This window comes from Sinocyclocheilus grahami, unplaced genomic scaffold (genome assembly GCF_001515645.1).
Source record: "Sinocyclocheilus grahami isolate Dianchi unplaced genomic scaffold, SAMN03320097.WGS_v1.1 scaffold3.1, whole genome shotgun sequence".
In the NCBI taxonomy this organism is placed as follows: domain Eukaryota; kingdom Metazoa; phylum Chordata; class Actinopteri; order Cypriniformes; family Cyprinidae; genus Sinocyclocheilus; species Sinocyclocheilus grahami.
In genome coordinates this window covers 1,107,259-1,134,694 of record NW_015505182.1, presented here as the reverse complement: position 1 = coordinate 1,134,694, position 27,436 = coordinate 1,107,259, and the positions used below count along the sequence as shown (strand labels likewise).

Genomic DNA, 27,436 nt, shown 5'->3' with positions numbered 1-27,436 from the left:
GATAACAGAAGTAGATCAGTATTTATAGGTGAGAACAAACCATTTTATTCCACAATTGAATTAACATCGGAAAGATCTGCTTTGAATTTTAAAGAAAGCCACAGTATACATCACAAAGTATATTTCACACAGCTTTTTCTTCTGCCTGCTACATCTCATTTGTCTGACAACCTACATTAGGATTCTGTACAAACACTTCCAATGCATCAAGCAACAGATCAGAGCAGATCTCAAGCTACTGAAAAATCAGGGTAACCAGCAGAGTTATTGCTGGGATAAATAAATAATATTTTATATTATTAGACACGTGTACCAAAACAGCGGGCTCCAAAAATAATTTTAGACCATTTTGTTTAGTCCAATTAATATTATTTGGTGTAAATAGCCCAGATTGATAACTTCATGTTAGAAATTCTAAAGGTGACTGGGGAAAGAAAAAAAAATAATAGGAAAAAAAAACAACCAATAAATATGAACAAAAATACATTTAGGGAAGCTAAAGTTCCCCATTGTTTTGCATTCATGGGATAGAAACCCCTGAGGTACATCTATGCATCACGTTCCTAGAGAAGAAATCAAATGTTATAGAAGGAAATCTCCAAAAATACAAAACAAAAAGCAGAAGAATCATACAGATTTTTGTTAACAGTCCTATCAAGAAGGCAGTAGCACCAAGGGAACAGAGGGGGCAGGATTCAGTAAGGGGATGATGATATCTGGTGCATTCTTGGTGCTTTAACTTATGTGCAAAACGGGGAGCCTTTTGACTATCCTTCAAAAAACATGATTTTGGTCCTCATTCTGTCAAATCGTTTATTGCGCAGCTGACGCAGATGTAGTCCTCATTCTCAGCCTGCTCAGCAGACACTCCCACACAAATCTGGTGGAACCACTGGTTACAGCTGCCATCGCACTGAACCCAGTTTACCTGGGAGGACGAGAATGACCATTAATTATTCATGCAGGCAAAGAGACACAATAACCTAATTATATAAGCAAGAACGATGCAGTAGATTAGAAAACAAAACCTCAAGCATTTCAATTATGCTAAAACTAACCTCGTTTCCTTCTGGCTGTTGACATTGCTTTGCTGAGCACACAGACCAATCCTCCTCAGAGTCGTCTGAATACGATAGGTCAGAAAGGGAGTTGGAGGGGGAGGAGGTTCGTTTCTCCTCTCTTCTCCTTTCTTTGTTCAATTTAGGCTTCTTTTTCTTGGGCTTCTTTATCTTGTCTCTGTGCTGCCCTTCCATGTTCTCTTTCTCTAAACGCCGTTTGCTGTTCTTCTCAAGCCTCTCGGGTTCCTTCTTGGTCTCTGGAACGCCATCCTAGATAGAACAAATTCAAATCAAAATAAGTCAAAAGCTCCATTCTGAAACCTAGTGAGCAGTCTCGCCTGCATAAGCAGCTGCCTTCTAAGTCAGCATCCCAACAGTTACAGAACCTCATACAAGTGGCTGATGTGGACTTTCTACATAGGCAGAAGTTCACATGAACAGCACTCATTGTTGTTAGTATTGTAAGACATATGTTGTAACCGTACAACAAGTATATAAACATACAGGACACACAAATATTAGATGTACTTTATTTAGATTAAACAATTTTTAGCAATACTCTGATTCATTACTGAAGAAAATACAAGTTTATTTAGAATGATTTCTCTCCCCCTTTTGGACATATTCTCACTTTGAACCGGTTATAAATTAGGATGTCCCAAACTGGGTTGGATAAAAGCTAATAATAATAATAAAAAAATAAAAAATAGATAAACGGTATTAAAAAAACCCCAAAAAAACACCACAAATAAACAAAAACATAGAAGCCAATTTCTAGCACTTAAAAATGCTTTGGTAAATCATAATTATGACACGAAAATGTGAAAATATTATGGGTGCTTTCACACCTGGCTCATCGTTTCGAAACCTGGCGCGTTTCCCCCCTTAGCTCGGGTCGTTTGGGCATATGTGAACACCGCAATCGCGCCCGGATCCGCGCCAAAACAATCAGTCCGAGATCGCCTGAACGAGGTGGTCTCGGCTCGATTGAAAGCTAACTTTGGAGTGGTTCACTTGTAGAGAGAAAGCAATCCGATCTAACGGACCAACGAACCAGGCTATATCACAATGTATAATGGGTAATTACGTAAGTTCCGTGAAAAGCATTAGCTTTGTTGTTTTGCTAATACTTCAAAATGAACCTGTGAATGTCTGTGGGTGAGCACGTCTTCGCCATTCAAAAGAAAAAAAACGCACTTTTTCATTTCATAATGCCGTCTTATTGCTCTTCTTCCTAGTAAGTGCATTTTAAAAAAATTTTCCCGATGAATCCTGGACTCCTGCTCAAAATGATAAATTAATATAAGCACAGCTACAAAAAAAACAAACAAAAAAAAAACCTTTTGTCGTTCCACCCTGACGGATGACAGCCGTGAGAGCTAAGTGGAATCCCGGAAAATAAACCGTGGAACTTTGACCAATGAGAGGACAGTTTACACACGCGTGACTTGTATTAACAAATTTGGTCTGTTTAGAAACTTTGCCATGTGAAAGCGAACCACACCAAGAATAAAAAGCAACATTGTAATAATTTTAATCCCGGTTTCGGAACAAAGCAATCTAGCGATCTACAGGTGTGAAAGCACCCATATATGGCACTCAAAGTCATAATGATGAAATAAAGTTAATTATATCTAGTCATAATTACGACAATTTCAAATTTCTAATGACTTAATGTCAAATTCTGCTTTTTATTTCATAATTATGGTTTAGCATCTCATAAATCCTAATTATGACGGTCCAAATTGTGAGAAAGTCAAGACTGACAGTGTCAATTATTACAAAATGTCAGTTGACAATTTAAAGCTTTAGGGTCCTATTATGCTTTTTCAGTTTTTGAATTTTAGTTAGCGTGTATGTTTTGGCACAAAAAAGATCTACAAAGTTACAAATCTCAAAGTCCCCCCCCAAAGGGAGATATATATATATATTTTTAAATCCCTTTTCCAAGAACTACAACGAACGCCTCGTTTGGACTACAGTGTTGTTTTCCGGGTTTTGTGATGTCACAAAGTGGCCCATTAGAATATCATTAAAATAATTCTCACCTACAGAAATTCGAATGGTTGGGGGGGGTGAATGCTTGAATGAGTGCATCAGACAAGACGACAACGACGAAGAAGTGCTGCTGTAGCCTCAAGTTTTCGCAAGTTATTACACATGCACCTGCATATGTATATAATTATACATGGTGTGAATGATTATATGAATAATTATGAAAATGTTTTTATAAATTGCTAACAGTACAATACTGGACAATGATGTAATCTGCAGAATTTACACTTTAATTATGAGACCTATGGTATAAATATATTCAACTGTATAACAGTTTCACTGCAATTCATGTTATAATATTAGAATTAAAGAACAATAAACATAATACATATTGCCGTTGCACTTATCTGTACATAGTAAATGCAGTTATTTTTAAGCGGTTGCTGACATTCTATCTAAAATGTAATATAGCCAAAATCTCTCAAATGGACCATTGACACTATCTACAATCACAATTAGGAGTGTCAATGGTCCATTTGAGAGACAGGTGGCAGTAATGCACTTATAAGTCTGCGATCTGCCGTAAAGCAAGAAGAAACGTCACGCGCTGGCTCAGGACAGTTCAGACATTGCAGTGCATCAGGGGTAAAAAAAAAACTACATAAATACGGTTCAGTTTCTTGCACAGACCGATCGTTTCATGTCTTTACACTAGGCATGGGCCGGTATGCGATTTTGACGGTATGATAACCTTAAGCAAAAATATCACGTTATTGTCGTTACAGCTCTAAAATGTGTTATTTTTAAATGACTGGGTGTATATTAAAAAAAAACAAAAAAAAAAAACATTTTCTGCTGACCACAATATATTTTGTTTTTGAGCAACAAAGAAAAATGAAGACTGACATCTTTATTTAACCTAAATCTGTAATTACAGTTATTTAATTTTAGTGATATAATTCATATACATATCATTTATATAATTTCATATCATTTAGTTATATAATTTCATATCCATAATTTGATTTAATAATAACCCAATTTGAAGCAAAAACAGAATGTTCTGACTAGCTTTGTGAAATTATACTACATGCCTGAACGAAACAAACAGAAGAAGCTCTGAATGAGACACAGATTCACTCTGACAGCAGGAGGCGCTTCTGGAACACCAGATACATCGTTTCCTTGGTTACCGCTGTAACCAAAGCAGCACTGTGTTCTTGTCTGTACTTGTGTTCTTGTGAAACGTCATCAGTTGTCGCCCAAGTACTTTTCCAATTCAAAGTTCATATCTAGCCAAGTACAGTTCAAATCCCCGGATGTGTTCTTGCTCCGCCCCTTTTATCAAGGATGCATCCAGAGGTGACTTGTGCGAACTTGAGGCAGCCAGGTATCCCAGAATGCATTTCGCACCAACCAGCGAGCGTTAATGGCGGAGGAGAAAACCTGCATAATTTTCTAAATATTACTGTTATTGTCTCATGAAATGCTGTTCTAAGAGTATTTCAGGCAAGAATGTAGTTGTTTAAAACTCAAATCTGTGGTTTATTTATAAAGATGGCGCCTATTTGAAAATTAGCTTCACCGATTTGAGATGTGAGCTCTAAGCGATCAGCAGAGATGGCCCTCACTGCAGAACACAAGGTCCAGATCCAACTCCTCCCACCTTACATATACCTAATCCTACCCACCTCCACCCCCTGATCCCTAAACCCACCCATCTCAACCCACCATCTCCACACCCTAGATGTAGGGGCGGGTAGCTGGGACAGCTAACCAATCACAACAGATTTCATTTTTCGGAAGGTGGGCCTTCATCAAACCCGGAACTAATCGAGCCGTTTGTGCCAGGCTGGGGAGAAAGGTATTGTAATAATGTAAATTATGTGAAAAATAATGTTTTTCGAACCCCCAAGCATGGGAGCATGTTCTAGTACACCCCCAAAACAAAATCAAGACTTTGTAAAAGAGCATAATAGGACCCCTTAATGTCAATTATAACTTATGTCATCAAACCAAAGCATAATGATTTTTCCTATGTGGCAGAATTGGACATCCATAAAAACTTACTAAAAAGATTAAATATTTTGTCTATCTGCATGTCATGTGACCATCAACTAACAAAGAACCGTAAATATGTAATTATGTAATAATGTAATATAATTAAATTCATTTAACAGGGTTCGTACACATTTTTACCAATGAGACAATATTCATGATCTAAATGTTCCATTACTTTACAATAAGAATAAAAATCTGTTTAAATTATCATAGCATATGTTAACTAAAATGAATGACTATTAATGCTACTTGTTTGCTTTCTTGTTTTAGTAATAAGTACAAGCTGCAACTGCGCCAGACGTTACTCCACATATCACATCACTGAATATGATCATTTATTTAACTGTGTGGCCAGGATGGCCATTTTGGCGTCATTTTGTGTGTATTTTTGCTGCTTAAAACACAACAAGCTGCACTTTAGAGCACTGCATTTCAGCCCGAGCCCGACAGGCCCCGACTTATTTACGGCTTCGGGACAATTTTCACGTCATAGCTCAGACGCGGGCCGGGCATCGGGCTTGCTTCCTCCTTATTTTTATATTTTAGATATCCATGAATTATTATGGCGATGAAAAAGATTTGCCACGCTGGTGGAAACAACAAGAGACCGTGCTACCGTGTCTGTCAAGAGTGGCTCGGACGGTGTTTAGTGTCAAGCGCACGCAAAGCTTGCCGCAAAACCCCAGCAAGTAATTACCATGATGAATGTGTCGGGGCCAGGGGAGATTGAATATTGGCTGAGTTTCAGTTTATTTTTGTGAAGCGCTCCTGCTGACCGAGACGGCAGAAAGCACATCCTGTTTGTTTTCTTAAAAAAAAACAAAAAAAACAAAGCAACGTATGCTGATATTGTGAGTGCACACAAATAAAAGTAGACCCTTAACAGTCCCGAATGATGTATTACTCTTACCTTTATGAGCAAAAATGGAGGTCGTTTCCACTGTTATAAGAAAAAAATGCAAGTGATCGCGCTGGCGACTAAGCACGCTTTAGCTTCTCTGCACAAACGATTGGATACGCACCTACCTAAATGGCACACATTTATCTATTCTAGGTTAACCATTTAAACAAACATTGTGATATGCTTTAAGCATTTTATATAGGCCTATAGATTTTGTGGTGATGATTTGAGAAGGCTAAATTGATCAAACAAAGGCTATGATTAATTCACTGTCTGCCACTGGCCGCTTGGTCGTTACTTTAAAAAACAAAAACTTTAATTTAACAAACAAAAAAAATGTTCTAAACATATTTCTAAATTAATGTAATAAAGAAACGAAAATAAATATAACCACTTTGCCATTAAAACAAACCTGAACTATTTTAATGGCTACAACAGCAGCTTTATAATGGTGAAGAGAGGAAGAGAAAAAAGACACAGGCTCCAGTCGGACTCGGCCGGCAATTCTGATAATCTGTCGGACAAGGGCCGGACAAGAGCATATGTTTGAGGCCCGTGCAGGGTTCTACTGAGCTTGTTTGGTAGCAAACTCAATTTGGTACTCGCAAGGCGGCTTTATATACGCACGTGCGCTCTGGATGTGACTGCGCACCGCCTCTGGAGTGCGCGAGTACCGAATGGCTTAAAAAGACATGACATGTAAATAAATACATTTTTGTGACGATGCAACAATGACCCGATTAGGCAAGTGACAATTCTGTCAAGTTCAACTGTCCCGAAACTTGAGCGAAAGTCTTGCAGCATCTCTTGTAGCGCAGACAAGATGCGCCGATGTGAAGCCGTTTGAAGAGAAAGTCAAAGAGAAAACGCGCAGTACAGCTGAATCACTCACACTGCTTTCAAATGACTGATTTGATCATGTGGATTGTGGATTTATTTACTCCTCAAACCTACATGCTATAGGCTATTGAATAAATGTGTGAATATCCATAATTTTAAAGTCAAAAGCTGTGGGAATGAGGAAAAATCCTGAGAAATCCTGTCTAAATCAGGGGAGTTTACATTACAACAAAACTAGTGCTATTGAAGGATTAGTAAACAAGTTGGGGATATTCTCCGACCTGTCCTTTGCTGTGCGGGGGGCTCCTGTGAGGTGGACTTCTGTCTTGAGCAATGTGATACTGGTGATCGTGTTCGCTGCTCTGCAGGGAGTGCTGGGATGGTGAAAACCTGTTGAGCAGGCTGCTATAAAGCTGCTGGAGCTCGGGTAAAGTCACCTGCATCAGAAGACCTTCTACCAACAGCTCCTCCAACTCAGTACCGAGTTCTGTAACACATGACACAATCCCAAATGTTTACACCCAGACAATCCCATCCACTCGGTAAGTGTGTATTAAAACAGGTGTAATGGTCTCACCATTGAGAGGAATACATGGCTGCAGCATGTAGAAACAGCTGTTGCTCCCTACCAGTGTCTGAGATGATGCTGTTCCAGGAATATGTCTTGCCTGCATCATATAAATAGAACAGAACATGAATATAAATAGAAAAGTGTCACATTTTAATTGATTTTCCTCTACAAATTAACTAGATTCAAACATATTAAGCTCACTTTTCCATTCAGATGCTGTGTAGGAGAAACCAGCTGCACTTTGTGTTGCCAGCACACCGTTCTCTCAATCACATATCGCAGGGCATCGCCCTCTGGAAGCCGAACCCGAATCCGCTGTAAGGAAGCAAGCAGGGGAAGCACCTTATCCAGGGGCGGCTTTTCGGAGCGCTTGCAGAGCGGGCATAACCAGGGTAACCCTGTCTGGATGTCCTTGAACCCTGGTACACAGCCGCTGTGGTAGGCGTCTCGACAGAGTTCACACTGTAGCATAGGGCCTGCTGGGACAGTGTGACACAAGCACACTGTTGGGGCCAAACAGCTGGGTGAAGACTGAAACTTTGACTCATTTGAGGTCCTCAACATAGACAGGCTCTCCAGCTCTTTCTGATGCACCTCACTGAGAGTGGCCATCTGTTTGGAGAAGAACATACAAGTCTGAGCAGATACCCAAATGTCCATCACAGACGTGAACAGTCAGGACTCAACATTAAGGATGGTTTATTCTAGAGCCCAGCAGGGGGGAAAAAAACCCTGGGTTTCTGCAAAGATTTAAAAATCACTAAGTCCTGCATAAATTAAATGAATACTAATAATTATTAATGTCCATACAAAAACACAGAATCATAGCAATGTGCCAGTTTACTGTGTGAACAAAATACTAATAATACCTAGAAAGAAAAAGAAAAAGATTTATGTTTTAATTATGAAATACACTGGGACTCTTATTTTGAAATGCTTTACTTCTACCAGCTGCTCATTCAAAAAGATGAGGAAGATAAAATGGCCAGGGTTACAACCATCTACAACATATTACAATATAAATACATAAGGTAATCATTATCAATTTATTAACAACAGTAAACCATTCAAATCATTCAACAAATACACAGTATATATTTTTAAATGCTCTGAAAGAGAATCATGTATATGCAACTGCTAATGTGATTAAATCTGAAGTTTAATCAACACATTAGACCATATTGCAATTCCCGTTTACCATCCCCAGATTTGTAACCTCTTTAAATGATATTACAAAAGTCTATTGTTTAAAGGGGACATGAACTGCATTTTTGTTATTTTATAGTTCTCCGAGATCCATTTATAATGTTAGCAAAAACATCCTAATTTAGAAGTAACAGACTATTTTCTATACTGTTCTTGACCCCTCTTTGAAAAACGATGTTTTGTGAAGTGTGCCACTTAAGTTCATCCACTCTTTCCCAACGTTACACAGTGTCGGACAAAAGCGGTCCAGTGCCTCAAGACTAAAAGCAGTGCAACCCAACAGTTTGTTTCGTATGTTTATATGAACATTTTTAAACTTGTTTTGGCTGCTTGGAACCCATTATAATCAGTGATTCGGTCTACACTGGCTGCAGCGCGTTGTGATGCAACCCGACAAATCCCTGACAGTAAAGTGATGCCCTGTTCTATTTCTGACATACTCAGAGTACTTGTGCTACTTCTGACATTAAGGAGAAATGGATTTCTGACTTGATGTGATGCGACAACAACAGTTGTATCAGGTGTAGACAGTTAGGATAAGGAAGGCAATGCAAAGACTTTTTCCACAACCTGGCAGTGCACAACATCTTGTAATCCTCAGAGCAATCTTTATTGTTTTGTTGCTCAAATAATCTTGTGTTTACATCTCGATCATATTTACTCAACTACTACTACTACATTTGTGAATCAGTGGGTTGGGCTAAAGAGGCAATGAAGTAGAAGTAGGCATTGCTCTTCTGCAGAGATTTCTTTCATTGCACTATAACATCATACTGAGCTGAGACCAAATATGAAACTCTTTTGGCAGCTTTGTTTCAAGAAAAGCTGTTTTTGGAATGACAAGGAAGTTTTGATTTCTGACAGTATGTTTTTATATTACACTGACCTCCCATATTTGAAAATATCAAGGAAAATTTCTCAACTCATGACCCCTTTAAGACATTTATGGTCTTACATTTAAACGCTAAAGACAGAAATCCTGAAAATAAATACATATACACTGCATTGGCAACTCAAAAGATCAAGGTTAGCAGGACTAACAAGAACCCGTTTGCTTTTAAGTTTAGTTTAAAAGCAGTATGTTTTTATATTACACTGACCTCCCATATTTGAAAATATCAAGGAAAATTTCTCAACTCATGACCCCTTTAAGACATTTATGGTCTTACATTTAAACGCTAAAGACAGAAATCCTGAAAATAAATACATATACACATACACTGCATTGGCAACTCAAAAGATCAAGGTTAGCAGGACTAACAAGAACCCGTTTGCTTTTAAGTTTAGTTTAAAACCTAACCAAAATGTGACTTACTGCTGAAACTGTATCTTTGCTTGTAGAAAGCGCCTTTTCCACATCAAAAAGGGAGTCTAGTTTTACTTCAACTTTCTTGCAGGGTACTGAGACATCCTTGGCTTTTTTAGACTTTGACTTCTGCGGTCCAGTCTCACACCTAGGACACAAAACCTTAAAAGACACAAACAGAACAATACATTTTACGCACAAAATTCACACAAGTTATTCACATCCTAAAAAAGTACCATTGTAAATAAGTGCGTACCTCGAGGAGAGAATGGGATGAGTTCCTCAACAGGAATGTTTTAGCTGCACTCTCCTTCCAGGCCTGTACCTCAGATATTAAACTTTCCAGTCGAGACAGTGGTTCCAACATTACCGGAATACTTCTGGCTCTTGACACAAGTTCAGATAGGGCAGCGAGACCAGGAATTCGGCCTCCAGCCTGTAGCAATAAATGTTTAAATGGATGGAGTGCTACTTGCACAAGGTTCTTTGTGTCCAATCATAGGGTTATGAATAATAGAGAATTACAGAAACATGAAACATACCTGAAGAGCATCTGCTTCCATTATCCACTCTCTGGCCCCGTTTACGCAGTCCTTAAGTTGAAGACAGCTGGGCAGGTATGCTGGGATGCTGTCAACTTCCTGTATAGCTGCCTCAAGAGTCTCAATACTATGACGAGGCCTAAAATAAGCCAAAACAAAAACAAAAGACAGCTTACATTATTTTACAGGTTTAAAAGTTCAAGATTAAACAACGTCTTTTGTAAAGAACAACCATATGTAAATACTTAAAATGCTGCTTTACTTTAAAGACGCTAAACTAACCTAGATTATTGGGTCAGTATTTTTTTTTATTAAAGTATTTTAATATAATTATACCTTTGGAATATATTAATGTTAAATCAATGAAATAAAATCTGTTCTTTTGAACTTTCTATTCATCAAAAAATTATCAGTTTCCACAAAAAATATTAAGCAGCACTATACTAATACTAATATAGTCTTTGTGAGTATGAGACTTCTTTCAAAAACATTTAAACAAACCGTACATTTCAAAACAGTACATTGTTGCATCACCTACACTGTCCATACATTGTTCAATGTCACAATAGATTGAACCAGTTAATCCGACAGGAAACAGCTTTAAGTCAAAATGCTAACCCGGCACATTTTTATTCCCCATCAGAACTAGCTCAACCATCCGTGTGTGTTTTACAACACACATGCTGGGAGAGCATGAACTGTATTAAACATAAGCCATTGAAAGAAATAAGCAAAATAAAAATTTGCAAGCAAAATTTTACCAGAATAGTTTGCAAATTATTTTGTTGCACAATCAACATGATCATGTACACTGCCAAACCTAAACCACCAGGAGTTGCTTTCACTTCTCAGATCTTGCTGATAAAAGTGGTAGAGAGTTTGTATGGTGCCACAAAAGCTTGTCAGTGGAAATGGTCACCATTTACTCTCCCTTGTGTCATTCTAAAACACATAAGAAATTAATTTTGTTTTAAAACAAAAGGCGATTTTTTTTTTTAAACCAAAAAACAATAGTGTCTTGTTTTCTCTTAATGAACTTTTGAAGCATTAAAGTTTTGGTCATCAAAGATCACCCAGATTTGCAGATGTGAAAGACTTGCAAAGGAGGGACAAAAATCTCTCAGGTTTCATTATTTCAAAAATAGTTTTACAAAGACATGAATAAAATTATGATATGAATTTTCTTTTTTGAGTGAATTATCCATTTAAATTACATTAACATTTAACTTAAATACAAACCTAGCAGTGAGCATGTTATGGGCCTTTTCTTCCCAGTGTTCACAAACAGTGAGCAGCTCCTGCAGGCGGGCCATGGTTCTTTCCACACAGGCATGTGGTGTCAGGCCCACTCCTTGATCTATGAGTCTCCTCATGCAGTCGAGACTGAGGTCGGCTGGCTGATCGCTGGCTTCCTTAACGGCCTCCACCCAGCGGGCTTGCTCCAGCCTCTGCCTCAACACCACCAGCAGAGGCAACTCCACATCCAAGCCTGCACCTTCATCTAGGAGGCTCTGAAGAGCAGAGGAACCAGGCATGTCCTCTGCAAGGAGATCAGAGCTCTGTTGCTGGAACTGTTCAACGCGGTTCAAAAGAGCCTGAGATGGAAGTAGAGACAGAAAATGTCAGATCAATACCCAAGACATCTGGGAGAATTGAACCAAGCATGTTGTGTGGTTGGGTACATTTAAGAAAGGGGCCTGTCGGATGGTACAGGGCAGGTCATACAGCTGATTGACAAACGACTTCAGTTCCTCCACAGTGAGCTGGTTCTGAGACTTTCCCCCACCGGAGCGATATCTATTAACACAAATACATATTCGCATCCATTTAAAACTAGTGAACGTGCAAGAACCTCAGATAGCTCTACAGGAAAGAATAAATGTACCTTGTCTGTCTCTTGCCGTTGAGGAGTTGTTGGGCCATTGAGGTACACCTATCTGCATTTTGAATGACTTGACGCAGGTGACTTAGCAAGTCAGTCTCAGGATATGACTTCTTCTCTGCTTCTACTACCAATGAACGAAGCTCCTCCAAATCTAATAAGAAAGCAGAATCCCTTATTTTAGTTAAAAAAGTGCTTTTAACTCAGAGACCCATTGTTGCAGAACTGCCACATTTGTACAAAGCATTTAAATAATACCTACCTTTCAATAAATATGTGAAACAATTAAACACAATAACAGATTTGGTGGGGGATGTACATATTAACTGCTACAGCTGGCTAAAGTCTTACAAAATGGCACTAAAATTATTCAGATTTAGAATAAATGAATCATGCCTTGAAAGTTTGAACATACATGAATAAATTGTAATAAAATGCAACACTGGGCTTTAGGCTTCAATACTTGGGATTTCTAAGGGATAAAGACAAACACATTGCAATAACTCACCACTTTTATTATCTTGATCCGCTTTCAAAATCTTGTTAACTTTAGATGCCCAGTCTTCATAGGACTCAGCACGAGCAGTCAAAGCCTGGAACAATGGCTTCAGTTCGGCAAGTGTATATTTATAGCTGTGCAAGTAAAAGACAAAAAGGTTAATTTAAGAAAACCTGCTCAATTAAACCAAATTTGCATTTGATCTATCATTCATAGGTTTGTCCTATGCTTTTGCAAACACACACTTGAGCGTATAGCTTCTAGCAGGGCAAGAGCAGAGGTCCTCGATGTGATAGAGACAGACCAGCTGGTCAGGGCTACAGGGACAGGTGATGGCAGACAGGTAACAGGTGGTCCGGCACTTAGCACACTGCCTTTCCTCATCTGGCAGTAAATCATAGTCAACCTGTTGGGAGTGCCACACACCCTAGAGAACAGCACAAACACAATGGGATCAATTAGTAACAGACAGACCTTGAATACAAACAAAGTGAACAGAGACAACAGAGCTACAGGCTTAATTACTTAAAGTAAATAAATAAAAAAAATGCATATATAAAATATTACTATTATAATATTATAGATCGATAGACAGATAAGATACATATTTTGTGGTTATTCAACCAACTTGATCATGAAGTGCAAGTTACAGCAGCTTAAATGAGCTAAGCCATTAAAATAGCCACCCACCAGCTTATAGACTTTCTCACGGAGCATCTTCTCTTCCAGAATCATGGCACACATGTCCTTCTGGACAGCAGAAGCCAGTTCTAACTCTAGAGAGTCTGCCTTGCTGGCAATATTACAGGTCATCTCATCATGGGAGAAAACACAGTATCTGTTGAGGGACCGGTAGTGCTGGATACACTGCCGACCAAGAGGCATCTGAAACGCAAGACCGTATTGGAGTTCATTATGCTTCATAACTTACATTGCAATATTTATGCTTATCCTACATTTAAGTCGCAATGAAACTGAAGTAGTGACAGATCACTGTATTGTGATGTAAACCCGAGTATAACAGAAAAGCAATCCATTGGTGCTTGTTTGGATTTTAAGATGTGGGTGTTGCACTAAAAATTTATTTCAAGCTTGCAGTCGATTTTGAGAAATGGGCATTTTCAGTAGTATTAGCATGAGTTGGGATGCAGATGTAAAATTACATTCCTTATCAAAAACAGTAACATCTGTAAAAACTGTAACAACCTAATTTTTATATGGTGAAATGTAATTTCTGACTGTTTGAGTTTTATTAAAATTAACCATTGACCTTCCATAGTAGCATACCTTTCTCATTAAACCACACATACAGCACCTCAATACCATAGTAAAAATGTAACTATATGGTTTCTAGGTATTTGTATGAAAAACAGTAGCCTAGTCTAAATACATTTAGTATAAATGTATAAACACTATAGCTTCATCAGAAAAAATACTGTAATTATATTCCATTACTCATTTAATACAGGTCTACATTAATATAATAAAATTGGCTATGAATATCCCACATTTCTGCCACAATACCACGGTGCAGTTAGTGTTACTACAGTTTTTTTTATTTTATTGTATGTTTATGGGCTTTTTGTGCCATTTTATTTTGAGAGGACAGTGGAGAAATGACAGGAAAGTATTGGGTGGAGCGAGCAGAGCAGGATCAGCAAAGGACCTCGAGGCGGGATTCAAACTGGGGTCGCTGTGAGCGCAGTTGCGCTATGTCAACGCACTAACCACGAGGCATCATTAGTTTAATCGCCCAGCCCTAATGTCAACTTTAAGTGCCTTTTACCCAGTCTGCAGTGCAGAAGTTGACTGCCTCAGCAAAGTTGAAGCCCTGGTTGAAACCACTGTGATAGGCCCTCGGAAAGGTAATGACAAACTCACCAGCACACTGGTTTGTACGGTAAATCTAAAAGGAGAAAAGATGAGATAACTGATTATGTGCACCTCACATGAATAAAAATGACTTCATATTATGTTATTAATGGTCTTTGTTTAATCCACAACTCCACTCACTGGTACTCCATGCTCCATGAGAACATTTGGGTTCATGATAGTGACCAGCTGGTGGAGCAGGTCTGGCTGAGACTCAAAGAGCTCAGGGGCAAGGCTCTTCATCACATTCTCCAACTGCTCAGCAGCATAGCCAGGAGCGCCATACCACGTCTTTGGCTCTCCCCTGCAAATCAAAACAACAAAAGAGAATGGAAAAACAACAATCTCAGAGCAGGAATTGTTTTGGTCTCAGAAACTGTTAAAATGAAGCGCAAACAACCCATTTAATAAACCGTGTCCAAATAGTAATATTTTAAATTCGGTCATTAATTACTCACCCTTTACTCATATTACATAATTACTCATAATTTACTCACCCTATCAATTACTCACTCCTGTCGTTTCCAAACCCGCAAGACCGTGCAATTGCAGTTGCATTGCTGTCTACGGAGGGTCAAAGAGCTTCTCAGATTTGATCAAAAATATCTTAATTTGTGTTCCGAAGATGAACGAAGGTCTTACGGGTTTGGAACGACATGAGGACGAGTAATTAATGACAATTTTAATTTTGGGGTGAACTAACCCTTTAAATAGGTTACTTTCAATCTGGAAAGTGCGAGTGGATTACCAGTGCAGATAGTTGATGGAATAGCTCCAGTGGTCCTCAATGTGCCAGCAGAAGGAGGAGAAGCACATGCCCACATAAAGCCATGGGAGCTTCATCCCACAGATGTCTGCGGTGACATGAGTCAGCACAGATGCATCCAAAACTGGCATGTTGTTGAGGTTCCAGCCATTGCTCAGGTAATCCTGGACAAAAAGAAGTGTGATTTCATGAACCTGCATTTGTAATCTTAAGATTTAGGTTTGTGCTTTCATTCAGACTGCAAGAACAAGGCATTGCAGGTCATTTCTGTACCTCCTCCACTGGTGAGACCTTAAATGTGCCGTTCTTAACAGGGAAGCCGCTTCCGAAATCTTTTGAAGCAATATCAGCCCCATACTCTACAGTGACATCCTCCTCGATGGTGCTAACCAGCCTCCAAAACTCCTTCTCCACCAGCTCTGTGGGAACCATCTGCCAAACAATAAGGCCAATCACTTCATATTCCACATGGTATGCAACCATTTGTCTCACAAAAGTGTTGTTTAGCAGACATACATGAACAGGCATGTTAAAGTAGTCAGACTTGAAAGAGTCAGCCATATCTCCAAAGGTGCGAAGGGTATAGTCTCTGGAGGCCTGCTCGAACCCAAAAGCCACTGGTGGCTTACCACACTCCTAAAGGGAGAATAGAGAGGCCAATGATTACAAACTAAAGAAAAATGACTATTAAATACAATCCAGTACTACCAAGCGACATCATGTACTAACAGACAATAGGTAATAGGTGCAGAGAACACAAACAAGAGCAGCTGTAATTTAGTTAAGAAAAAAAGCTTCTAAGAATATGACTTTGTCACATGATTGTTTAGTGACCTCATATAAACCTTTTCTTAAATAAATACAAAGACATCAGTTTGCAAATGCAGTCGGGAGTGGCTCACCTGAGCCAGGCACTTGGGGCATCTCCAGTCACCTTTGGGGACGTCGTGGAGGGGTGGGATCAGACAGAAGGTGTGATAACTGTCGTCACACCCATCACAAAGCAAGAGTCTATCTTCGTCACCTCCACCCCCACATACCATGCATATGTACTGCTCCACCTGTGAAAAAAAAAAAAAGAAAGAAAAAACATTGCCATAATTGACCTCACTACATACTTTCTGTTGTGTGAAAACCAAATGGTCCTCTGACCTCCGCCCTCACCTTTGATTTTTCACCTTCAACTTGCTGCTCAATGGGTTCTTCTTTCACCTGCATTGGGATTTTCTTTACTGGAAGAAATTTATAAAAGTAAATAAGTTTGAAATTCCACACTGCATTGAGATTAAAATTTGGAAGTACACTACCATCCAATAGTTTGGGGTTGGTAAATTTTTTTTAATGTTTTGAGTAGTAGCAGTTATTTAGTTTTATTGCCATGCCTAAGGCAAAAACTGTGCTTGGATAATGCAATAAGTAACAAACACAAAAGAAAACCAAGCAAACACAAAAACACAGCAGCTAAAATTATACAAGTTTTTTTTTCAAATTAACATATGATAAAAAAAAAAAATCTAATCTTTTCTGGTAAAATCTTACTAAAGTCCTGAGTGAGCGTACTTCATAAAAAAAAGTTTTCTACTTGCATTTCAATCGGGACATTCCAATAAAATATGTTTCATGGAAAGGGGGGTCTTGCAGAAGAGTTGGGTCTTCACCTTTAAGCAAAAAGGCATGGGTCAATGACCTATATGACATCTCGTAAACACCACTTGATCAAATCTTGTTTTAAAGGGGTGGTTCACTGTTTTTTCTAGGCTTGATTGTGTTTATGGGGTGCAGTGTAACATGTGTTAATGCTTTGTTAAAAAAAAAAAAAAAAAAAAAAGCATTATTTTTTTATTTTACATAATTTACCTTTATTCCACACCGCTCTGTCCCTTCTCTGAGAAACACGCAAAGCATTTCCTGCTTTTATGAAGCCCCGCCCTCAGAAATAGGTGATGGGCTCTGATTGGTTAGCTAGCCCAGTGTGTTGTGATTGGCTAAACCGCCTCTAGTGTGTCTAAACGTCCCGCCCCTCACCTCAGCAGTATGTGCTCCAGCTGTATTGTAAACAACAGCGTCATTAATATCGCTTATCAGTTTGAGCCGATTGAGAAGCAGAGGATATTATTGAAGAGGATCGTGCAGAACCTGTGCAAGCAAGGCTTTTAATGGTAGGCCTAAATTGTTTTGTTTGTTGTGGTCTCATACTTTAATATAAGCAGTAGCATTTACAAATAACAGCATATCTAAGTTTTTAATAGGGGTGTGCCATATACCGTCCACGATAATATCGGTATACATTTTTACATGATAAAAAAAAAAAAAGTGTCATATCGCGATATCAATGATATAGCGATGCGATGACATATGGCGGATATACGTTCCCTAGCACGCACAACACCACCACCACAAACCCAATAGGTGTGTTCAACTTGAAGCAGCGCTGTGCAGACTGATCGGTGTATGACATTAAAGTATTGCGAGAGAGGTTCTAGAGCAGGGTTCCTCAAATCTTGCCCTGGAGGGCCAATGCGCTGCAGAGTTTAGCTCCAACCCTGATCAAACTCAGCTACCTGTGATTTTCTAATGATCCTGAAGACACCGATTAGCATGCTCAGGTGTGTTTGATGTGGGGGGGGTGGCAGCATAAAAAGACGGCCAGCGCGTCGTCACGAAAGCTTATCAATTGCACGTGTTTTAAGCCTTGCCAATTTAAACATTCAAAACAGTTTAAAGCATTCAAACACAAGACGCGGAAAAACTCAACTGAGAGTTCGTGCGCACACGGAGAGCCGCGCAAACACCAAACCGAGCTCTTCTTCGCTTCCTCCCCTGAATGAACAAATACACCTCGCCAGTTTAAACATACAAGCACAAAAAGACATGAAAAGCTTAATTCAGCACCCGCGCGCTGTTCTGTGCATGCAGAGAGCCGCGTCTACAGCCCTACACCGAATTGAGTTGTCGCTTCTTGCTCTTGAAACGACAAATACATACAAAATTGTCACAATACCTGTCTTTGCGAGTATCCTAGTTGAGAAAGAAATGTGTATCATTATATTGGATGTATTATCTATTAAAGTGACCGCGCCAAATTTACTAGCTGCTGTCAGTTTCCTTAATGCTGCTCTTTACTTTGAATTACTTTGTAGTTTTAACAAGAATTAATCTATATTTAATTTATACAGTGAAGACTATGCAATGCTATTTACAATTGATTATTCAGTTTCTGTACCTGGACACCTACAAACTTGAAATAAACTTAAACATTGTTTAATTTGTTTATTTGTGCCATTTACACAATTTCAAACAGGGCCCACTGGTACAACCTGCACCAGAGCCCCGCAAACCCCAGCTATCTGTCTGCTTCAAGTCGAACACACAGCTGCTGCTGCCACTTTATGACAATAGATTTACACTTCAAATTAGGTAGTCTGTCATCGGTGACAGTAGCTCATTGGAAAAGGATGGAAAATGCCCTTCATTTTGTTTGCACTAATAAATGCTGCTGCAATCACCAATAAAACGTCATATAGTTATCGCAAATATTCTTGAAATATCGTGATATAATTTTGAGGCTATATCGCCCACCCCTGATTAAAGCTTTAATACAGTACGGCAACTGCACCTCCATGTTTAACACTTCTCATAGCTATGTGAAATGTGTATAATTGGAACAGTTCATTGTTGGAGCTGAGCGAGAGAGAGAGTGAGAGTGAGTGCACAGCAGGGGGACACGAGGAACAGTATTAAGAACCACTGCTTTAGAACATTGATTTTGAAACTTGTGAATCCATTAGAATCGTTAGAAGACAGAATCGCGATTCATATATGAATAGATTTTTAAGTGCACCTCTAATTTTCTCTTCCCTAAAGCAGCGCAGCATGGCCTCGCCCCCTTTGCTGCCTTTTACCGAGGGCGGGGTTTATCTGGGTTTGTTTCGTCACAAATCCAGGAAGTAACCCAGTAAGCGTTGTAGTCCCTACCAGCCGTTTTTGTAGGCATAGGGATAGTTCACCCAAAAATGAAAATTCTGTCATTATTTACTCACCCTCATGTCGTTCCAAACCCGTAAGACCTCCGTTCATCTTCGGAACGCGGATACGTTGTTTTCGTTCAAATCAAAGCATAAACGACGTAAACAGCATATCCGCGTGGCACAGCCGACACAAAACAGCATATGCAACTTACGTTCAGTGGATACTCTCCAAAATGGCGCCTGATGTGACGCGGAGGAGACAAATTGTTGAATAAAGTTTTTATTATTTTTTTTTTTTCCTTTTGCGCACAAAGTATTCTCGTAGCTTTGTAAAATTATGGTTGAACCCCTGATGTCACATGGATTATTTTACCGATGCCCTTGCTACGTTTCTGGGCCTTGATCGTGTAAGGACCCTTGCTGTCTAGGGGAAGGTCAGAGAGCTGTCAGAATGCAACAAAAATATCTTAATTTGTATTCCGAAGATGAAGGTCTTACGGGTTTGGAACAACATGAGGGTGAGTAATTAATGACCCAATTTTCATTTTTGTGTGAACTATCCCTTTAAACTGCCTGAATTTTAAAAGACGATATCTCCATTTGCATTGACCTTTCAGCTTCGTAACTTTGCAGATATTTGGTTATGCTCAAACAGCAACATTACACACTAACATTAAAAAGTGAAATCGCAATCAACCACCCCTTTAAAAGGAGATTAAAAGTCTCTTTCAGATTTCAGGAAGAATTTCACAATTTTTTTTTAATGTTTTTAAAAGAAGAAGTCTCTTGTGCTCACCAAGGCTGCATATATTTGAGCAGAAATACAGTAAAAACAATATTGTGAAATAATTTTACAATTTAAAATAATCGTTTTTCTATACTAATGCATTTTAAAATGTAATTTATTTCTGTGATGGCAAAGCTGAATTTTCAACAGCCATTACTTTAGTCTTCAATGTCATTTCTGAAGGATTGTTTCTAATATGTTGATTTGGTGCTCAAGAAACTTATATTATTATGGAAACCGAGATATCGTGATTATTTTTTAGGATTTTTTGGTTCATTTGAAAGAAATGTATTGTAACAAGGTAAAAGTCTTCTGAACACATACATACATATATATATATATATATATATATATTAGTGCTGTCAAACGATTAATCGCATCCAAAATAAATTTTTATTTACATAATATATTTGTGTGTACTGTGTGTGTGTGTATATATATATATATATATAAATAAATAAATACACACACATACAGTATATATTTTTAAAATATTTGCATTTATTTACATGAATATTTATATTCATATAATTTATATTATATATTTAATATAAACAACTTTTTCTTAAAGGGGTCATATGATGCGATTTCAAGTTTTCCTTTCTCTTTGGAGTGTTACAAGCTCTTGGTGCATAAAGAAGATCTGTAAAGTTGCAAAGACTAAAGTCTCAAATCCAAAGAGATATTCTTTATAAAAGTTAAGAGTCCTACCTAAAATGGCTTGTTCTAACACGCCCCCACATATCTAGGTCACTATGTGGAAATATTAACATAATTCCGCCCAAATGTGCATGCAAAGAAAGAAGCGTGGTTTCAGGAACAGCAGTCGTGTTGATGCAGCCATGTCAGGGAGATGCTGTGTTTCAGTGTGAAAGCAAAAGCACTTTATTTGGCCTTCCGGAAGTAGATGCAATTAGGAATCATTGGTTAAGATTTATTTACAACAGAACAGCACAACCCAGATGTTCGAATTTGTGCAACGCATTTTATGGACAACAGTTTTTTGAACCTAGAAGAGTACAAGGCTGGCTGTGCACAAACTTTAGCTCAATTTCGTCTTTGCTATGACAATCTGGCGCTTCTGAATCATCGACTAAGTATGTTTTGTTATTAGTTTAAGTATTTGCTATTGACTGTTCAAATGCGGAATTTTGCGTAGCTGCGTGTACAGTGTACTGCACTGTAAGACTCTTTTGCCCTTTCGGGCTTGAACTGATGGTAAAACTAACAACATTATTAACTGTCTTGATATTTACTTTGAAAGCTGACGCTCGCGATTACGGTGAGGGGCGTTGCATTTCCGATGCGTGCTTGCAGTGTTCAGCCAATCACAATGCACTGGGTCAGCTGGCCAATCAGAGCAGACTGCGCTTGTCAAAGGAGGGGGCTTTGTTGAAAACGAAGCGTTTGAGAGAGGCGGGGCATAGAGGACCAACAATAATGTACAGTATTTGAAAAATAATGTGTTTTTTGAACATTAAAGCATGTCAACATATTCTGTTACACCAAATAATGATCTTTAAAATAGCATCATATGATCCCTTTAAATTGTACATGCATGGGTGTGTATTTATATATGCATAAATATACACAGTACACATATACTATGTAAACAAAAACTTTTATTTTGGATGTGATTAATTGCACATATACATATATATACACACACATTTTTTTGTAGATGGATGTTAATACTACGCCATGAAGAACTTGTAGAGGAAATATGGATCTGTACCTGGTTCTGGTTTTGCCACATATGAGCCCATTCTCCTCCTCAGGTTGGGTTTTTCGCACACCTCACCCAGTTCTGATTTAAAACAGCGGCCCTATGAAAACAGGCAACGTCAGTAATTAAGACACTACTATCTAGTAGACACTACTACCTAGTCCATGTATGAATCAGATTTCTGTATATGTTCTTTACCTTGGTCCGTTTAGCTCTGCGGGCGATAGAGCAGGTTTCCGCTGGTTGCACCGACTGACGCTGGGGCAGGTCGTGGGGTTTGTACTCCTTGTCTTTGGTGTCATTAGTCAGAGTTGGCTTCTGAGAGTTCTGTTGGAGAAAGATAATGTTGACAACATGCAAGTAACAAGCCCATACATTAACAATAAAAAAATCTTACAATGAAAATTTCAAGAATACAAATGCATAGCTGTATTTATAACACCATAATAAGTGTGCACATGTGGCTTCACTCTTATTTAATTAACCGGAGAGCCACATGAAAGCAGGGTGGACATTATTAAAGCCAGTAACAGTGAGAGGCGAAGCCGATCACCCCTAGGGTATTAACCATGGGGTAAAAGCAGCAGGCAAGTGGGCCTAGAGCTCATGGCTCATTGAATGAATTCACACCCCTTTATGGGTGGGGGGGAAGGGACAGTGGGTACAGCACTGAAAAACATGCACGTAAGAGAAAGCTGTTAACCACTGAACCCGCAGGAACAAAAACACAGATGAACAGCCAACCAGACACTACTTAAGAGTAAAAACAAACTACAAATGACACCCTATAAAACATACACAAGAACACAACCTCAAGTTTGTTCACTGCACTTCATAGTTGTATGGGCTGAAGACATTTATGGAAACTACTGTGCACGCCACCTAATCTGCACTGAATATATATATGGGAAAATAAACTAGGCCGCTTATCAACAATGCTTCATAAACTGGGGCCCCCTTTCTATTCAGATACAGTGTAGTTCTTTGCCAAAAAAAAAAAAAAAGGACAATGGCTGTCATGTGTGCACCATAAAGAACATTTATCAGGAAAAGGGATGGAAACTGAATGTTATAAGGCTGAAAAGGGGAAAGGGGAAGTTATAGAAGTGCTTTAGCGACCTCACCATAAGATTAGCTCCTGCCTGGAACAAATAATATGGGTAGAGAATCCTCTCATAGTGAGCACGAACGTGAGAGCCAACTGCTTTGCCGGGAGCAAAGCCCATCTTCAGTGCAATCTGGGTCCATCTCCGCTCTTTACAGACCCCATCAAAGCCTCCCTCCTCTTTGACCAGCTAGACAGAGACAGGGGGTCACCAAAGACATGTTTACAACCATATTTCATGTTCAAAAAGGCCACTGAGAAAGTATAGGACAGCATTTTCAACTCTAGTATCCTAAATTACCTGTCACCTGCAGAAATGAAGTAATATGCTTTAAACTTTGCACATGGCCGCTAGAGATGACATAACCTCAGTCCTACCTTGTAAAGCACATATAAGTCCAGAGTTTTGCGCTCAACATGAGGAATTTTCAATGTACAACCCTGGAGTTCCCAGAACTTTGCTATCTGGTCCAGGAAGTTGAGCTTCACTCTGGTCTGGGCCTATATAACAATACAACACAAATCAAACAAAGACCTCGTTCTTTCAAAAGTGTTTGGTTTGCAAAGGAGAAAACAACAAGGCATTTCATATTCAAAAGAATTTAATTTATAATAACGTTCACACTGATGGTTCAGTTAGATTTTATACATGTATTCAGCAAAGAATTAAATGCATTAAATTCATCAAAGGTGACAGCAACACATTTATAATGTTACAAAAGACTTACATTTTTTAAATAGTTTTACTTTCTACTTCTATAAAAAAAGTTTAAAAAATTTAAATTGTTTTCAACATTGATTATTCTTGAACAAAAACAATAAGCACATTAAAATGATTTCTAAAAAATTGTGTGACGCTAAAGACTAAAGTAATGGCTGTTGAAAACACAGCTTTGCCATTTCAGAAATAAATTACATTTTAAAATATTAAATTAGAAAATATTTCACAATATTACAGTTTTTACTGCATTTTTGATCAAATAAACACAGCCTCCGAGACATCTTCAAAAACATTTTAAAAATCTTACTGACCCCAAACTTGTGAACAGTAATGTGTATATATAAAAAAAATTTTTTTTAAATAAAACACTGAGAAACCAAAAGAGATGACAAAAGAGACCACAATTAAGACTTTTCTTTTTGTTAGTGACCTTTTCAAATTTGACACTAAACCCTGTGCTTTAAAGTGTGGCAGACCAAAAAGAGGTCACACTGGTTGCAGGTTTAGTTTTAATAAGGCCACATGAACATATCTGCAAACACAAAATATCTAACAAGGAGGACACAAATAAAAAAGGTCTCACCTCTAACTCATTGAGCCTCTGAATGCGTGGCGTGAAATGCAGTCTGTCCACATCACAGGCAAATGGTGGCTGCCAACCCTGACATAAAGAAGAAAAAAAACGTGTTAAGCTTTTATGCTTACCATTTGCCACAAGACAAAGTCCTGTCTAATGGAAGAAAATTATTTGTGCTTATATCTGCATGGGGGTATTTCATTATGCCATCTTTCTACTGAACAATGATGCTTACGAATACAATATGTAAGTGATATAACATTTAATCTATATCAAGACGATTAAAAAAACTGTTAAATACTAGTACTCAAAACAATATCATGACTTTCTCATAATTTCAAGAGGTCCTGATTTGTTTTCCACTAAATCACTTTCGTTATACGTCATAGGTATTAATTTCATAGTATACATATAAAATAAAGTTATAGAATGGTCCAGATGTCCACTGGCATGATTCTGAAACCATTTTTAAAATATATTTAAGTGATAAAGCATCAGCCATAAACGCATATTCGCAGTACAGCATACTAGGATGGGTAAAGAAGACTACAATACATTTCTTTATCTTTCCACTGAGGCCGTTTTAGGGTGTTAACAATTGTGAATAACAAGACAAACGCAAAAATATGCATAGCTAATACAACATCTGTGTAAACGTTTAAAACGCGACCTAAACTGAATTTCACTTCTCACTTGCGTTATTTACATCAAATTTCGGTTTCAAAGGCCAAATGCAAATACACAACATGGAGGACAACGGCTGAGACCAATTACGCCACCTCAAACTTCAGCAATATTTTTACGTTTGTTTCAAGATTAAACTTAAACCTTCAAGTATTTGATAGACGACAGAAATTTGTTGACAAAGGCAACGGTTTTACGCTATTTGTTAGCAAAAGTGGTCATTGTTAATCAAAGCATTCTTTCCGTAGCACCGAATAAACAGTACAAAATGCATTTGATCCACTTTTGAATAACAAAGAAAAAGACACTTTAACGCCATATTTCAACATCAGATAACCAAATAAAATTAGATTTAAAAGCAAATGCTTTGACGTTAAAAAGGTAAAAACAGGAAGTTGCATGGATTTAAAAAAAATGTTCATCAAAAAGTCCAGATTATTCGCAAAATGTTCTAAACTAACGTTACATGCAAAATAAAGTTATATAATACTTGGAAATTCACTATCGAGGATTGCTCTTGTTTGGGTGGGATGCATTCTAGCCAACATTGATTTTGGAAGACAATAACAATCACCACATTCTATCCCCCCCAACATTTTCCATCAAGCAAACATTTATTAAAAGTATATGCAAAAAAACAATCGTGGTGCTCAAAAGAAAGCAAGAGTACGATAAGACCTCTCTTGGAAAGAAAGTAAGCGATGTTATTGTGGTCGCTATTGGTGTAAAGCACACGCAGGCATTCACGCATAGCTAGTAGCTGCGCGCACACGCGCACACGCCGTTACGAACGTTCGCAATGGCTGGAGCCGCAATCCGCCATGTTGAAAAGACCTGTCTTCAGAAAAAGTGTTTAGGGATCTGCGACCTGCGAGTAATAAAGACGACCGAGAGCTGGCGTGCATCTGACAGTTCTGTTATATGTCGAAGAAACTTACCGGGGGCGGTCGGATCTTGCAGATGCCAGTGTTTTCTGCAATTGGACGTATTTTGTTGATGAACCCAAAAGGGTCGGCAAATTCCTCCCAACTGGGCTCAAAGACAGGGCACTCCGGTGGTGGAATAAACTCGTTGGGTCGTGAATGGGTCATTCTGGGGAACTTGATCCAAATGATGACATGTAGAAACTGCAGTAAACTGTTTGAAGTTGAAGTAAATGTTTTAATTAGTCTCGAAAAGACGCCATATAAAAGAATGCTTACACCTGAACTCCGACAATTAACATCCTCATCCACTTTGGGAAACGTACACAGACTGAGTGCCAACGTTACAGTGCTTAGTAGTCTTCCGCTTTCAAAAGTAGAGACGCTGGATTTCCTTTCTCCATCCGACTTTCTCACCAATGTAGATTTTTTTTAAAGAAATTTTTTTAAATGTAAAACGCACACTTTAATTTTTCATAAGGTATGGCAAGTGGAAAAACGCATTATTCAATATCGCACCACTTATGTAACGATCAATACTAACAAAGCTTTTGGTTTTGTAATGATCTGCATGACACAATAAAGCATCAAATATACGTCACTTCAATTAACTGTATTATAGCAAACAAAATATACAATTATATTTCCACACGGAGCTGTATATAGAAGTCACCCACTTTTTATTTTCAAACGCGTTTGCTTTTTTCCTAGCTCTATCTCCTCGCGAAGGCGTAAGCATTTTAAGTAACAGACAGTACTCTCATAAAATCTGTGGTCAAAAACAAAGCTTTTATACATGACAAACCCCTCAAAAACGTTCGTACATTTGTGCGTTTTAACGTCTCCACTAAAGTGTTTTAAAAAGGCAGAAGTAGGCTGCCACTGAATTAGAGAAGTGACTTGCGCGGATTGACACACCACAGCTTCATTATAACCGGAATTACTTCTTTAAATGGACTCTTTCAAGTTACCCACTCGGAAGTAGCAGATGTTGTCCAGGGACGACGAATTTAGCCACTCTCCTCCCGATTGACATTTAAATTCACGATTAACCTCTGGAGTGAGGTGGCATCGTGCAAACAGCACATCAAAAACCATTTGAATATATAATCCGTGGGCATTTGCAGCGTCACATGACCCGATTTCGGAATGCGGGATCCTCCGTAAAATACAATACTGTGCCAAGACAGAAAGTATCTCACCGTACTGGCGTTGCGCTTGACTTCTGTCTTTACATATCTTTGTGCAGAAGGTCCATCAGCATCCACCGTAGTATTCCATGCGAGCAGTATCTATGAGCACGTACCACACGTCAACTCGGAATCTGTCGCCCCCTATAACACAGGACAGATATCCCCGGTTCCCTGATCCGCCTAGCGCAGGAAACAGCCACAGCTCTATTCCACCGAGGCAGACTGAGGTGTGGCGGTAGTAGCCTGACCTGTT

At 38.6% G+C, this 27,436-nt stretch overlaps 1 protein-coding gene across 4 annotated transcripts; it reads right to left on the bottom strand.

The window, feature by feature from the left end:
* Positions 1 to 25: 25 nt before the first annotated feature.
* On the bottom strand, positions 26 to 27,436 carry LOC107561016 (lysine-specific demethylase 5B-like). 4 transcript variants are annotated; one of them, XM_016245452.1, is made up of 30 exons: positions 26,668 to 26,786; positions 26,317 to 26,398; positions 26,006 to 26,204; positions 24,390 to 24,467; positions 23,464 to 23,586; positions 23,105 to 23,275; positions 22,179 to 22,307; positions 21,990 to 22,080; positions 17,086 to 17,157; positions 16,664 to 16,731; positions 16,402 to 16,560; positions 16,016 to 16,135; positions 15,773 to 15,931; positions 15,482 to 15,663; positions 14,875 to 15,037; positions 14,648 to 14,767; positions 13,552 to 13,746; positions 13,107 to 13,288; positions 12,871 to 12,995; positions 12,366 to 12,516; positions 12,163 to 12,277; positions 11,720 to 12,075; positions 10,481 to 10,619; positions 10,195 to 10,374; positions 9,948 to 10,100; positions 7,628 to 8,038; positions 7,433 to 7,523; positions 7,137 to 7,342; positions 1,059 to 1,328; positions 26 to 928 (listed from the first exon to the last, which is right to left on the bottom strand). In XM_016245452.1, exons 3-30 carry the CDS (start codon positions 26,156 to 26,158, stop codon positions 797 to 799), a joined length of 4,494 nt encoding a protein of 1,497 aa, XP_016100938.1. In that variant the 5' UTR covers positions 26,159 to 26,204; positions 26,317 to 26,398; positions 26,668 to 26,786; the 3' UTR covers positions 26 to 796. The 4 variants fall into 4 exon arrangements, with proteins under 4 accessions (XP_016100938.1, XP_016100865.1, XP_016101005.1 ...); XM_016245379.1 differs by lacking the exons at positions 26,317 to 26,398; positions 26,668 to 26,786 and adding an exon at positions 27,193 to 27,436; XM_016245519.1 differs by lacking the exons at positions 26,317 to 26,398; positions 26,668 to 26,786 and adding an exon at positions 26,966 to 27,166.